Here is a 16799-nt window from a genome sequence, read left to right as displayed (position 1 = left end):
TCACTCTATATAGTATTTCAGCTGGTTGCTTTGCGGCGCTGCAAGAGGTGGGCTTCATCACTCCCACGCACCGCTATATGGTGTTCACTGGTTGCAACAGTGTATCCAGGTTAGGTCTATGGTCCGTCCTCAATGTATCCATTTGGTAATCACTTGTTGTTTAGCAGTGCTTCCGGGGTTGGGCTATTTCTGAATATTAACACTCCTAAAGATGGCATCTATCAACATACAGCAGTGCGCCTTTGTGGCACTCACTGCAACGCTTCATGCTTACTTGCAGTGACATTGTTATATTGTGGGTAAAGCAACTCTCCAAACATCACACACTTCATACAACAGGTCCCATACAGGTCAGTGAACTACCCACCGTCTTTCCAAGCAAGTACTCAGAAAGGACATTCAAGAACCGTGACCGCGTCAGGAGTGGGAAACGCTATACAAATGCTACGATTCTATACAACTGTTAAAAATTTCCAAGATAGTCTCAACAAGATTACAGAAAACAAACCAAGAAAAAATGTAATACAATTTATTGATAGACATTTTTCTGTTAAATTAAAAGATAATAATTGACAATTTGGATTTATTTGTACTGTTTTAAAGTGCTGTTTAACGTGGGACTGAGGAAGAAACGTAGTGTCAATGAGTAATTTCTTCAGTGTGAGAAAACAAAATAACACTGTTGAGAGGAGAAATGCAGAGTGTGTTTCTTACCCTTTTCCTAGCGGTGAGTGACCGCTTGTAAACATTGGCTAGATGCAGCGTGAGTGAATGTACAGAAGCAACTAGCATTAACAGCAATCTGTAGACAAACTGTGCTTGCAAAATATGAATCTACTCGGTATTTGGAGCTATAGACTGAACTGAAACAAATTTAGAATAAATCTCTGCGACCCTTCCTCTACTGCTTCCATGCATGTTCTGCTGTAGATGCCATTTCCGCTACCAGGGAAGCCTGAGTCTGCTACTTTGGCACAATTCAACTAGCAGACGTATGAAGAGAGTACCATGCAGATTTCAAAGGTGCTGGGTTATGGCTGTTTTCTTCTGAGTTTTGGTTCAGAGGTGTTTATGAACAATGTAGAACCTTGGCCACATCAATGTACAACATTTCTGCTAGAAAGAAATCCTGATTTAAAACTGTGCTTCCGCCTGGTCCATGTTAGGAGAGTACATCAACACTCCTACCTGTAAGTAGGGCTACCCGAATGCAAACTGTAGAACTTGTCTACGATCTGCTTATTAAAGGAAGAAGTACATCACACTCTGGATGTTCATTCACATTAACAGTCTCAACCATCACATTTTAAAGAGTAGATGAAAAACAAATCAACAAGGACTATGGTTGGCGAATAAAAGTTTTGGAGATATGAAGGCGCCTTGGCAGTACGGGTTAACGACAGCAAACCTCTCCTGTACTTATCCTATTCAAGAATGTTAATTTTTAAAGACTGTACTTTCAAACAAAAGACAACATGGAACTGGTGACGAAGCAGACCTTAGCCGGGATTCAACAAAACCATTCAAAAACAGGTTGAACATTGAGTGTTATTTTTAGTAAAGCTTATAAGAAACTGGATCCACGTTACCATCCTACATATTTTACTAGTGGGCATATTTTGCATTTGAAAGCCATTCTTACCAGTGGTAGAAGCACCCCGACACTCATGAAACAAGAGATGCAAAATCTAACAGAAATTAGTTTTAAGAAACAGGTTTATGCGGTGGAGGGCTGCCATGTTTGAACTGTATGTTAGCCCAACAGCTTCATACACATTTTGCAAGTCATTTTAGATATCATTATATCCATCTAGTGGAGAACATATGCAAGTGTTCGTAAACACCACCACAAAAATAAAATCCTTTGTCGAAGTTAAAAATAAAAAAAATAAAATGGGTGATCATGACTTTTAAGCAAGATTTTTTAGGTCAGAGTTTCAAGAGAAAACATCTCTAACAGAAACGCCTTGAGGGAAGGTTTCACTTTGGGTGAGGCTCCTTACAAAAAAGCCTGTGCCTTCTATAAACAAAGAGGGCTCGGAGAAAGATTTGGTTTCTTTGTGCCCCCCATGGCTAGTCAAATACAGTTTCAAAAATCTATTTAAATGGCGAATTGAACTAAAAATATGTGAAAGACAATGCTGCAAAAGGTAAAAATGCAGGGACAGGTACTTTAAATAGAAGTACAGAACATTTTTAGCTGATGTCTGAGGATCCAAGCTGCTAACTTTAAAGACTGTAGCCAGGTCTGAAAAACAGTCAGCTGCTCGTCATAAAAGAAAATTGATGAATCAGAACTGTTCTCCATATCCAGGTCTATGATTAACAGGGAGTAGTTCCACTTATGAGAGGACTCTTGAATCACTAACTTTCTACAATGGAACGGTACAAAGAAATTCAGATCAAGTAAGGAGCATGCATCCACTTTGTTTATTTTCTTCGTTCCAGTTCTTGGTTCAGACAAGTCAGTACTGGTTTATTTGGATGACTAGATAAAATGGATACTGTCCTCCTGTCCCTGCTCAGCATTTGCAAAATAAAATGGAGCAAACTGGGATTTGTTGCTAGTAAGAAAGACTTTGCAGCGATCCATGATGAAATCCTTCCTTCGTGATCAGAGTAAATCATACCCAGAATTACAGGAACCCTTTCATGGGTTAACGTGGAAATGGCACATCAGGTGACAACACTAACATACTCTTAGAGTGTCAGGACAACGTAACAGACTTGGAGGAGTATTTGGGAGTGAATCAACACTGAGCAGAGATTGCTAGGTAGGGCTCAGAACACATCCCAAGGTATTTTGTTTTTAGGGAAATGAGCAAATATACTGTGCAGGCATAGGACGCAAATGTGATGAACGTTAGAGCTGACAGTATGGCAACCATCTTATGAGAAACAAATGTCCTTGTGGAGTTCTGGCCAAGTTTGGGTTTGAAGTCATGAGAGAAAATGTTGTGGCTTCACCTGCAGTCCAGAATACTTGCTAACAAGAGACTACACTGTTTGTTTGCGCTTGTTAAAACTTTCAGGAGACATTCAGATGGAATAGATCCAAATAAAGTATTGCTTCCTTGATACTGCGAATTTGTCTCTATACAGGTGAAGGAAATTCTGACTCATATCCCATGATATGAAAAAATTTGTCACTCTTGGCTGGAGGATAACAATTTCTCATATGATCCCCAAATATAAGGGTAGGAGTCCTTTATCTTTGTTGCACTAATATAGAAACAGAAGGAACTTGGAACTGCATTTCGAGATCACCAGAGTTCCTGTTTGATACTATCTGAGGAAGGAGTTTCTTCTTGCAGAGGAACGTGCTGTAAGATTGAGGCTTACAGGCAGTAGCCAAATGAAGGTTGTAGAAGGCAATTTGTCTTCATCAGCATTAGGATCATGGGCCATGTTCAGACATATGTGTACAACATAATCACCGATGATCTAAGATGGCTGCCATGTGCTACGGGAAAGAGCTGGAATGAACCAATTACGGGATGTTGAGGAGGGTGGATTCATCATAGCTCCAGCAAGTTTTTAACTGTCAAATTACAAAACCTTGAAAAAGTATCAAGATAAGACTTGATCAAAGTGGAAATGCAACAAGTGGTTTAGCTCATCACAAGAGACCTTGGAGTTGATTAAGGTAATGGAAGTCGCAATAACACAAATGCCTTTAAAAGAACATCGGAGGCTCATCTGAATAGTCAAACCTTTGGAGAACAGACAGAGGAGAGTCAGAAAACAGTACCAAGAGCGAAAGATGTGAGCCACCAACAGATCTAATGAATGTCAGTTAAGAATGTGAGGTAGATGGATCTGTGCAGTATACAAACATTGACGTTTCTTCACACAACTCATCTATAGCCAAAGATCTTCAGCAAATATGAGAAGAAGTATTAAATGCATCAAGAAGGAGGATGATGAAGAGAAGCAGCTGGGAAGAAGCAGCTTGTCTTACAAACAAATGTATGAATCCTCACCCATTTGGATGTTATTACATAGAATAACCTGCAACAAAGGAGGATAACTTGACAACGGGGCTGCAAAATCATGCAATCTAATATGAATGTCTTAGATTTATCAAGGAATCGTATACGAGCACGTTCTCCATACAAAGATAGTACGAAGGTAGTTATGGAGAGCAAAGTTTCAACTGCAACATACTGTTACGCAGTTTTATTAGAAGCATAATGTATGAACAATTGGCTTAATCAGATTCAACCTGCCCATACTAAGGGATTAAGTATAGCGCTCCTTGGTACTAGATTCTAGCGAACATTGGCTAGGGCAGCCATATAAAGTCTTATTTGGGAAACCATCTTTCAACAGTTTAATGCCCTCAAGAGTATGCTTTCTATGTACATGTAGTGGGTCTTTTAGCTAAGGAAAGGTCTCTTAAACTGCCAGGGGACAAAAAGAAGGCCAAAGCTATAGACCTGGTCCTTAGAAACACTAACTGATGCTCATATTATTACTTTCCAAAATGTATGGCCTCACAAGTAGAAAATCTCTGGCACTGAAGGCAAAATAAATTACTTAAACGGAGGACCTTTGCATACCATCTGCAACGTTATGGTGCATTGCACATCAAGCCAGAACAAAGTAGGGTGCAAAAGATAAATGACTGGACAAATCCTAATCAACAAAAAGGGAACAGCAAAGAAATAGTTCACAACCTTTGTACATCTTGATGAATAAGCGAGTAGTAGACATTAGAAATCAATCAATCCATAACTAAATATAATCCCAAGGCCCAAAAATTTCCTGAGAAAAAGCTGAAGTAGGCAGGTGAAAAAGGACTGCTCTACCACGGATTAGAAAAAGGAATAGATCATGCATGGGGGTTTGGCCAGAAGCCACAATTGCTGCACACAAAGAAAACTCCCCAGCTTGCCACTTTGAAAAATGTATAGACAGATTAATAATGTTTTTTGGAACTGAGAGCCCTAATCACTGGGAAATGCAGAGGCTAATAAAGTAAGAATAAAATGGGTTGCCTAGAATTTCAAGGTAAAAACTTTCAAGGTAAAAACGTCTCAAGAACAATGATGTCGAACATTCAGTCTATGCATTGACACAATGACCATTGTTTGAAGAGGTTTGGTGGAACAGAAATTCTATAAAAGTAAGAAAATATTTAAAAGTTACTTCAGCAGTCAAGCGCAAAGCCCCATTTTACTCCCAGCACTGCTAATTCAATCCTTATCGAGCATCAATGATGCCTGGTTTTGGATTTTTAATCGCATTCCCCTCTACCACAAATTATTCCTAAAATATCACCATCCAAAGTTTCGTTGTTAAGGTTGCACTACTGTTCAACACATATTGATGTGGTGTCTGTTCACTATATTCTGATGAGATCAACTATACTGACACAATTCAGAGTCTGTCAGTAAAAAGTCACTTGGACATATGTCATAACCATGAAATCTTATTATCTCCAGAAAATGGAGTAAGAAAACTGGATTTGTGATATGGTTTGAACTACCAAATTTGACTACATTTTTGAAGTTGTTCTTTTTGGTAATACTTTTGTAACATACATACATGTGAAAACTTATTATAAAACTCAGTTGGGAACACCATGAAATGTACAAGGCTAAAACAGATATTGTTCATAGATAAAGGCCATCTCAAAGGGAAGCCATGGCGGTAAAGTACCTGTGATTTGAAAAAGCAGCGTTGGCTTATAGTAAATCCAGATAACATTGAATTTCTCCCTTCAAGTTGTTTTAAAAAAGTTTCAGGCCAATGCTTTGTTGTTTTCAAAATTGTTCTATTCTTAAATATATCTTTTTCTCAATCTAACACCTTAAAGCAAAATAAAAATCTTCAAACCACTTTCACTATCACTAGATCCACAAGGCAAATAACTTCAGGTTGGCCATAAATACACACACATACATTCTCCAACGTGGTACAGCAGAGTAAGCCACTGTTCACACCTCAAAAGCCATCAATCTCCTGCAAAACCTCCCCAAAACCAATGATTTTCATTTTGTTTAAAAAACTTGAAAAAACTGGACAGGAGTGGCGTGGTGAGGAATCGGCAAGAAGCAATGACGTGAAGCAGAAGAGGGTCAGACACCCATCCACTACGTGCGATTAAGAGTCTGGAAGATTCTAGAAATCTGAAGCATCACTGGGCCTGTTTCCGGGTCGTTCATCCACTGAGTGCTGTTTAAGGGATTTTCAAGCATATCTTCAAATGCTGTTAAGAGAAAGAAAAAATAAGTTACTCTTCTTAATCATTACAGCACTTTTAGTTCTTCATGCCCTTTACAGGACCACCTTACCCCCTGTCATCATGGAAACTGTTTCCAATATGGGTTCTCTCACCAACATTTAACTTCCATCAGGTGTGTGAGTTGAATTATGGCAAATGGCAGTTAATTAAGACTACAATATCCAGAATGCCTCAAGCAGTCACAAAAAAAGCATGAGCCTGTATTGACGTGGAATAGGGTTACCTCCTTACCGTCTACAGCTTCTACAAGTAGGGCCGCCTTCCCTTTCAATAACAGCAAAATATTTACTAATAGCGAGGAAGGACCTTCCAAGTGTAGGATAGAAATAAGACTGGAAGCAAGGAGTATGTCAACAGATGTTAAGATGAACGTTCTAATGTATGAGACTTAAATCATTTTGTCCTTTTTAATGATAACGAGTACTCACCAGTTCACCATATAAATTAGCAACAGTTATCAAAACGAAGGTGAGCCTACTTGCTTGCAGGGCCTTCACAATACATATCCTTAACGCACTTTAACTATGGTTCTGTCCCTAAGGAGTGTGTTAACTATAATTTGAACTGTTTCTGTGTACAGGAATATGCAGTCATCATGTGACCACAGCATACAGATGTATGCAAGAATACATTGGGAACTGGGGACAGAGCTTGAGGGAGACCTTGTTACGACAGGATAGATCATCATTTGAAGGCCCAAAACCATAATTAAAATACCTGGGCTAGCTTTTTATGTTTTTTTGAACACTATCAAGGCTCCTCCTATTGCTGCTCCCGAGAGGGACCATGCTCCAATCTTCATTGTCAGATGTTCGAGAATCTGCTTTTCTCTCGTTTGGAAGAACTAGGTAAGAGTTGTAACCATAGATCACATAACCCATGCTCAGTAAAATACGCCACTATGGTACCAAAGTACAACTAGTGCCCTGATGTAGTCTAGACAGGGATACAGGTAGGAGAAGAAATTGTTCAGTGATTGAGAAGGGATAGCAGGAATTCCGCCTTGGCTTACAGGATCTAGACATACCTAGAGAGACATTAAGGCTCGATCAAGTTTGTTCCTTATGGTTAAATCTTTTGAGGAATATTGGTCTGCTCTTATTAGATACCCCTCCTTCACACCCTGTGTTCATCAGAAAACGAGTAATGCAACAGCTCATTCCCTAATGATAGTGTTACAACTATAAATGCATTCATTCATACTTAAAAAGCTGCTTGTATGTCGAGTCAAAACTCTTAAACGTAGACATAAAAATATAAAAAACATTTATATGTCTTTCACCTAATTTATTTATATCTTATATCTACGTTTGAGTGCTGTGACTCGACAGGCTGACCTGTTATAAATAGTGTTAGTGATATGCTAGGAATGTTTCCCTACGGACCCCATGCAATCACTCTTTGGTGTAATCGACAAATACTTCGAATGAAAGCATTCATTTATTTACCTTTCTTAAGGATAATCTACCTCTCAGAAGGAATCCCCTGCCACTGAGACCACCAGATCATATGTACTCCTAAAAGTTAGGGTAAGTGGGTAACAAATAATGAGGTTTTCACATGTGCTGTGAGTTTACAGTGGTCTGCATGATTGAAATCCACTTGTATTGCCTATAGTATTATGGGATGCGAGTGAGTGCCTTTGCCTGCAATAATCATGTGCACTATAGTAGAGTCCTTATTTCGTTCTGCAGGTGATCCAATATAAAGAGGTAGGATTAAGGTAAGACTTACTCTGCCCCGACTCTGAACATGCAGCATGGCAGAGATCAAACTTGCCCTGATGAAGGTCTGAGACCCCTAGTGAGCTTATTAAGAGGCAGAAACACATTGGCACTCAATAGGAAGGATGTATAAGACCTATTCTCTCAAATCACGTCCACATACTTAACGCTGCCTTGTGTACCCTCGAAATAAAGGAAAGTCCTTTTGGGGTTACAGAGAGGTAGTTTTAACAGACCCTTGGCTCCTGCTCCTATCCAGAATTATTTATTCCATCTCCCTCTTCTGAAGGTTGAGACCACCTTGATGGCATTCCTCTATCATAGTGATATGGATCAGCCTATGATAATGAATGCCACAATAATGTGGAGGATACTTTTCCATCCCACGTCATTGTTCCCATAGTCCAAAAACATCACATCCCCTTTTTTCAAATACAAAAGGCGTGTTTTGTGCTATAGTAGTTTGAATGTGTGATAGATAATTAATGTGAAGGATATATAGCAGTACAGTGGTTCTTAACCTGTGGTACAGGGACCAGTGGGGGTCCGCAAAGCCTTCTCAGGGGGTCTGTGATTGCTAACAGATTAATGAAGTGTATATAAATAAACAAAATGTAAAATGTTTATATTTTAAACGTTTAATAAATGAAGACATTTGAAACTGGAGGCTTAAAATTAAGTTTGTATCCTCAGATTGGTTTGTGGGAGCAGTGCAGAAGTATCAGACACAATACAGTATACCTAGTGAGTGACCCCAATTACATTTAGAAAAGCAACAACATTGTCTTTAAAATTGAGTTTTTTAATATTTGTGAATTAAATAAAATATTTAATTAGTAGTGTATTTGTTTGATGAATGCTTGTTTCTTTATTTTTTGTGTGCATTGTTTTGAGGTTCAAATCATCGGAAATGCTTAGGAAGGGTCCCGGCCTCCAATAATGATTCAGTGGGGGTCCCTGAATTCCAAAAATGATTCACCGGGGCTCTTTGGGTTCCAGTAATGTAGTCAAAAGTTTAAGAACCAAAGCAGTAGTAGTTAAAAACCTCTATTTCTTTGTTGTGGGACATACTGGTGAAATCAGCTTTTTGGGGGTAGGACACCTAGGCAGCAGTGGCCATGTCCCTGGGAGCAGGTGGCAGGAGGTGGTTCACGGAGAGTCAGTTTGGGAGTGTCTGGTCCGCCCGCCTCAAGGAGTCGCTTCAGTAAGGCTATTGTAGTAAGAAAGACTTTTAGTATGTGGGCAATGGCAGAAATGGCGCTCAATGTGGAAGGAGCTGGCAGGGTTTAGGAGAATCTTACCGCAGGAGAAATAATTTATGGCCGACTTACTGTGGGATATTTTCAGCACCTCAGCTAGCCCTCAGTACGAACGACCAACATTATACAGAATGTTTGGTTCCCAAACTGGGGTCCGGGGACCCTCCTCCTCAGGGGGTCCACGACTACTTTGAAAATCGAATAATATTAACAGATCAATAAAGTGTGGATATATAAAGAGGCTAAATGTACAATTGAACATTATAAAACATACTGTAGATGTGAAGGAATTTGAAACTGGAGGCTAAAAATTGAATTCGTGTCCTCAGATTGACTTGCGGGAGCAGTGCAGGTGCATCAAACTGAATATAGTGTGGATGATGAGCGGCCTCAACTGAATTTAGAAAAGCTCCAACCATTCTATTAAAATTACATTACATTTTCATTTCTTCTTTATTAATATGTTTTCTAATTAAATAAAATGTGGTATTCGTGTATTTGTTTGAATGCTTTTTTGTATTTTTGAGTATTGTTTTGTACTTCAAATGATCAACATTGCTTAGGCCGGGGTCCCCGACTTCCAGTACTTACTCGTGGGGGGTCCCTGGATTCTGATAATGTTTCAGTTGGGGTTCCCGGGTTCCAGTAATGATTAAGTGGGGGTCCCAGAAGTCAAAAGTTTGGGAACCACTGGTTTAGACTATTGCTACGGTGTCATTTATTAGAGATCCAAATATCAGCCAAAGGATGTTCTAGGCCACATCCCAAGAGAGGGAGACAGCTGTTTCAGGTGCCTAAGAGTGGGGGAGCTACGAGGAGAAAGAGGTTTATTGCGATTCACATTTTAGCAGCGCCAAGAGGTACAGCTCGCGGAACTTCTCACTAGGTAAGGTATAATAACACCTTTGAATGGAAAGCTGCCATCATTTACAGATTCCTGCTCCATTAACGTGCAGGTTACCTGGCCATTACAGATCTATATACAAACACAAATAGTCATGAAGGAGAAACAAGGAGTCATGAAGGAGAAACAAGGAGTCATGAAATGGCAAACTTTCGCTAGGAGTGCACAGCTGCCACCTTTACCTTCAGTGCCCCGCTCCCGTCATTGGCTTTTAAACTATCAGCATGACACTGCCTCTTGCCTCACTCTCACCCTGGGCGCAGCGTTATTAGTGAATGGAAAAAAGCAACTCTTTTCCTAGAGTCTGACGCCTTGATAATGAAAATGAATGTCATGTGTCAGAGTCGTATCTGCAATGAAGCAGCATGTGCTCTGAAGGGTCACAGACACAATTACATCGGAAGTCAGAGCCACTCATCTGGGCAATGTTCCAACGAGGGCAGAGCCAGTTTTCAGGCTAACTACTTCAGCCGTGGCCACTGCCAAAGTCCTTAGTCAGCGGCTTTCAGACTATTAAACCAGCCAGCCTTACAAAGCCTGACCTGTGACACTCAAAATATCCTCCGGACATTTTAAAGCGACAACTGCATCCACAACAGGCTCGCTTTCCTTTATTCGGTTTGATCGTTATTCGCCTCTAAAAAACAAACTTCCTGCGAATGGCACAACTCAGGAGTCCAAGTCTTATGATGTTTGGAAAGAGTTACACCGAGACACGAAGCAGATAAACCACAATACAAGAAAAAAAGCATATATCATAATTACCGCCCGGACACAGGTGCCTTAAAACGGTCGGAAGATTATTCTAATCGTATGTAGATAAATCCAAATATAACGGAAATCGGAAAAGCTAAGGAACAAGATACGTTTGATACAGACGAGGCCCTGCATCATGAACCGTACAAAGATATATCGAGAAGAGGAGATGCAGCGAGAGCGAAGGAAGGGACCGGACACTTGCGGGGGGGGGGGGGGGGGGGGGGGGGGTTAAGATGGCAGTGTGCGTTTTTAGGCAGAGACAAATGATTGAAAACTCATCTTACATCTGGCTTGACAGTAGAACTGTCTGCGTTACCTATTGTTATCAATGTATTAACATATAAATCAAGGGCCAGGAGTATTAAACTCTCACCTCATGCTATAGGCTGCTTGGGGTTGATCCGGCGGTCAAGGGTGGGGAAGAGCGAATGGGTGTCATCGAGAAGCAGCCATAACATTTGATTTTTTAACTCAATTTCAACTAAAAGATCCCGAGGAATACCTAGGTAACAGAAACGCAGGTTACTTCCTTTTCAGGTGCCCGGATTGCCTTGGTCTACGCCTCTTGCACCCCCCAATACGACAACCGTATCCTCTGAAGAAATCCTGGCTGTTTTTCTCAGCCACTGTCAAAGGAAGGGCCTGATTTAGATTTCAGCAGACGAGTTACTCCATCATAAACATGCCAGACATCCCATCCACTTTATTACAAATGTGACAGGATAAAAGGGAGAAGTAGTAAGGGGAACAAGCAAATCTGTCACGTTTGTGATGGTGTAACCCATATACCAACTCTACATCAGGCATTAATACATTACATTTTCAGCGAAAAATGTTCTCACTCTGGAACAGATAGGAGGCCATCAACAGAAATGTTCCACAATTAAAACACTTTTTAAAATACTGTATAAATAGTAACAAGAATGAAACGATAGGTTATTGAGTTGTTTGTCGAAGTGTCTGAGGCATTTCCCTTTTCCCTCCTAATTGTTTTGCCCTTTCCTATACATCTAGGCAGGCAGAGTGCAGCTCCTTATGAGATATCAGAAATTCCTACTACTGAGTGACCATTTAGTCTAGCAATGATGAACAAGTTACTTACCTCTGGTAACACATTTTGTGGTAGAAACTCTACCTAGCTGCAAATTCCTTATTTTCCTAGGCGTCAGGCTGGATCCGGAAACTTTTGCTGAGCAATACCCCTTGCACGCGCCGTCGGGTGGCTCTATTCTGCTCCGCGTGACGTCACCAGTGTTGCTGAACAAGTTACTTACCTTTGGTAACAACATATCTGTAAGAAACACTAGTTAGTTATAGATTCCTTACCTTAGAATTACCCCCAGGCGTCACACTGGATCCGGAAAGTTTTTTCGTCAGCAATACCTCTGTGCATCGGAAGGTGGCGTCTGTCGGCTCCGCGTCAGTCGTCGGCGTCATGGTTGCCGGGATGACGTCGCGGCAGTTACTTAAACACCGCCCTCGCGCTGACGTCAGTTCTGTACACGACTACCCGCGCCAGAAACGCAGAGCCATGCAAGACACTGACCATTGGTGCACAAAACTAAGGCCCTGAAAGGATGTCCTTAACCCTAGAAATCAGTTCGCACAACAGGGAGGATGGGTGGGCGGTAAGGAATCTATAACTAATGTTTCTTACAGATATATCGTTACCGAAGTTAAGTAACTTATTCATCTGAAAGAAACACTTTAGTTATAGATTCCTTACCTTAGAATAGATACCCTAGCAATACCAACCCCGGTGGTGGGTCTGCGAACCAGGTTCACACCAGAAAATCATGGAGAACAGAACGGCCAAAGAAGTCATCTCTCCGGCCGGACTTGGCAGTCCAGGCAGCAGTGTTTGGTTAACGTGTGCAGAGATTGCCCACGTGCCCGTCTGACAGATGTCATTCAGAGGCACTCCTCTTCCCAAGGCAGTAGGGGCTGCCGTCGCCCTGGTGGAGTGAGCGTGTAGCCCAGCTGGAGGCTCCCTTTTAGCCAGAGAGTAACAAGCCTTAATACACAACACGACCCATCGAGAAATGGTGCGTTTGTGTACAGCCCGATCCTTCTTTGCACCCACGTAGCCAACAAAAAGTTGATCATCCACCCGAACTGTTTTGTGTCATCTTGATAGAAAGAGAGCACACGTTTTGGGTCCAGATGGTGGAGCCTCTCTTCTCCCTTTGAAGGATGCAGATGCGGTAAGAATGTGTGTAAAGTAATGGTCTGCACAATGTCAAAGGCAGTGACCACCTTAGGAAGAAAGGATGGACGGGTCCTGAGAACCAACTTGTCCTGATGAACAGACAGGAAAGGAGGTTTTGAAGAAAGAGCCTGGAGCTCACTCACTCTTCTAGCAGAAGTGATGGCTACCAGGAAAGCAGTCTTAAGAGTCAAGAGACGTAAAGGACAGTTATGGAGCGGCTCAAAAGGAGCGCACATTAAATAAGTCAGCAAAAGATTCAAGTCCCCCTGAGGCATAATGAAAGGGATTGGAGGAAAAAGATGTGTTAAGCCTTTTAAGAAACGGTTAACTACCGGGGACTTTCAAAGAGAAGGCTGATCTGGCAGCTGAAGGAAGGCAGAGATGGCTGAAAGTTAGCCCCTGATAGTGCTCAGAGCAGAGCCCTGCTGGGCTAAAGAGAGAAGGAACAAGAGTACTTCAGAAAGAGGGGCAGAAAGGGGATCCACAGCCTTTGCTGTGCACCATGCCACACATTTTTTCCACTGGCAGGTGTATACCGTCTTAGTGGAGGGACGCCTGGCTACCAAGATTACGTCACAAACTTCAGGAGGCAGGTCGAAAGACGTCAACCAACTTCCGCCGCTCAATCTCCACGCAAGGAGGTGGAGACTGGACAGGTTCGGTTGGAGGACCGTCCCCTGCTGCTGCGACAAAAGATCCTCCAGAAGAAGAAGTCTGATCAGAGGATCGATAACCATGTTGAGCAGCTCGGGATACCAGACTCTGCGTGCCCAATCCGAAGCCACATGAATGACTTGGGCCCAGTCGCACAGGATCTTCTTCAGCACTCTGGGCAGAAGTGGTATAGATGGAAAGGCGTACAACAGACCACAACTCCACTCGTGACAAAAAGCGTCGCCGAACAAGTGCCGCCTTGGAAATTCCATCGCGCAGAATCGCCGACATTGCGCGTTCTCTTCGGTGGCGAATAGATCTAACCAAGGCTCTCCCCACTATCGAAAGAGACCTTACACCACCTCCGAGTGAAGACGCCATTCATGATCCAGCATGCACCTGCGGCTGAGTTCGTCCGCCCTGGCGTTCAAAGAACCTGCCAGGTGTTGAACCACCAGGGAAATGCCCTGATGTTCCAGCCATGTCCAGAGGCGGAGGGCCTCCTGACATAGGGTCCACGATCCCACCCCGCCCTGTTTGTTGCAGTACAACATGGCGGTGGTGTTGTCCGTGAACACCTGCACTACTCTTCCCCGGACAGAGGGAAGGAATGCTTACAGTGCAAGACGAATCACCCGGAGCTCCAGAAGGTTGATGTGAAGCTCGGACTCAGACGGAGACCAGAAGCCTCCGATCTCCGCCTCTCCCTTGTGGCCGCCTCATCCCAGAAGGGATGCATCCATCACCACAGTGTGGTCTGGTTGGGGAAGGGAGAGGGATCGGTCATTGATCCAGTCCTGGTTCGTGAGCCACCACTGCAGTTGTTGTGCAGTGCCCTCCGAGATCTGAACGCAATCAGACAGATTCCCCTGATGCCACACCCACTGGAACTTCAGGTCCCACTGCAGAGCCAGCATATGCCACTGGCATGATCGACCAGCAGGAAGCAGGAGGCCAAGAGGCCAAGCAGCCTCAGGGTCATTCTAACCGAAACCCGGGATAGAGGCTGAAAGATCGGAATCAGAGGCTGAATATCCCGAACTCGCTGTTCGGGAGGATAGACCCGAAACCGCATAGTGTCCAGAACTGCTCCTACGAAGAGGAGCTTCTGAGAGGGAACCAGGTGCGACTTCGGCACATTGCTGGAGAACCCCAGCGAATGCAGGAGGTCGGCGTAGTCTGGAGGTGGGAGACAACTGCATGGGGTGAGCCCCCCTTCAACAGCCAGTCGTCAATATGTTATGTTATGTTATTTGTACACTTCTATAGCGCACGGCCACTCCACTGGAGTATCCCGGCGCTTTAACGAAGACTCCCAACCGAAGATGGGGAAAAACATAACACCAAAAGGGCATACAAACACAGAAACAGCATCAAGATTACGGGAAGAGCAAAGTCTTAAGAGCCTTGCGGAAAGACAGAAGACTAGAAGTCTGTCTTAGAGAGATTGGAAGATCATTCCAGGCATGAGGGGCTAAGTGACGAAAAGACCGTCCTCCTGCTCTTGCTCGTTTGATAGTGGGAACACTCATCTTTGATAAGGACGAGGATCTAAGAGATCTGGGAGGGGTATACCAAGACAGTCGTTTGGAGATATATTTGGGGCCTATGCCATGCAAGGCCTTGAAAGTCGTGGTCAGAGTTTTAAATAGAATCCTTTTTGCAACTGGGAGCCAATGCAATGTGGCAAGAAGATCCGTGGCTCTGACTTTCCTTGGAAGACCGAAAATGGCTCGGGCTGCAGAATTCTGGGCGATTTGCAGACGCCTGACCAAATATTTGGGAAGTCCCAGAAACAGAATGTTTGCATAATCCAGCCTGGAGCAGATCAGTGCCTGGACAATAATTTTTCTGTGCTGGATAGAGACTAGAGGGAGAAATTTGCGAAGCATCCGCAGGATGCCGAAACATTTCCCAGTAAGAGATGAAATATGTGGTCCGAAAGATAGCTTGTTGTCAATCACCACTCCCAAATTTTTGGCTTTCACAGACGAGCTAGTGGGAGGAGACATATCTTTCGGCCACCAGGTTTTCCAATCGGGTTCAGATGTACAGCCAAAGAAGAGCAGCTCCGACTTGTCGGCGTTGCACTTCAGCCCATGGCGTCCAAACCACTCAAAGACAGCACTCAAACATCCGTTGACCTGGATACTATCAAACTGACCATCCCTGTTACTTACAAAGAGGAGCTGGGTATCGTCAGCATAGCTGACAATCCGGGCGCCAAAAGCCTCCGCTGTCACCGCCAGGGGGGCCATAAAGATGTTGAACAGGAGGGGGCTCAAGATGGAACCTTGAGGGACCCCCACTTCAAGCGGTGACATTTCAGCAGAGAAGGGTGGCGCCCAGATTGTCTGCCGGCGGTCGGCTAAGAAGGATTTAAGCCAATTCCACACCGTTCCCCGCAGACCAAAGTCTCAAAGTCTGGAGAGAAGAAGTGCGTGGGGAACGGTGTCGAACGCCGCCGACAGGTCCAGCATAATCAGTACCACTTTTTTACCAACATCCAACTCCTCCCTGATGGCATCTGTGACTTCAAGGAGCGCGGTCTCCGTGCTGAAATTTGCACGGAAACCAGATTGAGTATTATGCAACAGACCCCTTTCCTCAATAAAATTGGAAATAGATCTGTGAGCAAACCTTTCAGTCACTTTCGCCAGAGCAGGGAGTAAGGAGTAAGGAGATGGGTCTGTAATTTGCATAGACTGCAGGGTCGAGCGCAGGTTTTTTTATAAGTGGCAAGATCATGGCACTCTTCCAAGCTTTGGGAACTACCCCGGAAGAGAGTGACAGATTCAAAATGGGATTAATCAAATCATTAAGAACAGGTGCCATATTTGCTAGACACTTGGCAGGGCAAGGATCCTGTGGAGATCCGGATTTGAGACTTGTCAGAATAGCAAGAGAGCTCTCATGATCTAATAGGGGAAAATTGGACAGAAAGGGGCCATGATCTGGCAAGGGACACCCCAGACTTGTCGTATGCTGCTGGAAAGTGGCCTGGAGAGATGATTGAATAGAGGTGGTTTTCTGTACAAAA

At 43.2% G+C, this 16799-nt stretch overlaps 1 protein-coding gene across 1 annotated transcript in view; it reads right to left on the bottom strand.

Annotated features, from left to right (window-relative positions):
- Positions 1 to 513: 513 nt before the first annotated feature.
- UBAC1 (UBA domain containing 1) overlaps positions 514 to 16799 on the bottom strand; it is a 189686-nt gene continuing 173400 nt past the window's right edge. Inside the window, exon 10 of the mRNA XM_085613477.1 lies at positions 514 to 6214. Within this exon, the coding sequence (XP_085469603.1) occupies positions 6099 to 6214 (116 nt within the window). The 3' untranslated portion in view covers positions 514 to 6098. The remainder of the gene's footprint in view (positions 6215 to 16799) is intronic.

This window comes from Triturus cristatus, chromosome 1_2, assembly GCF_964204655.1.
Source record: "Triturus cristatus chromosome 1_2, aTriCri1.1, whole genome shotgun sequence".
In the NCBI taxonomy this organism is placed as follows: domain Eukaryota; kingdom Metazoa; phylum Chordata; class Amphibia; order Caudata; family Salamandridae; genus Triturus; species Triturus cristatus.
This window is presented reverse-complemented; position numbering and strand designations above follow the sequence as displayed.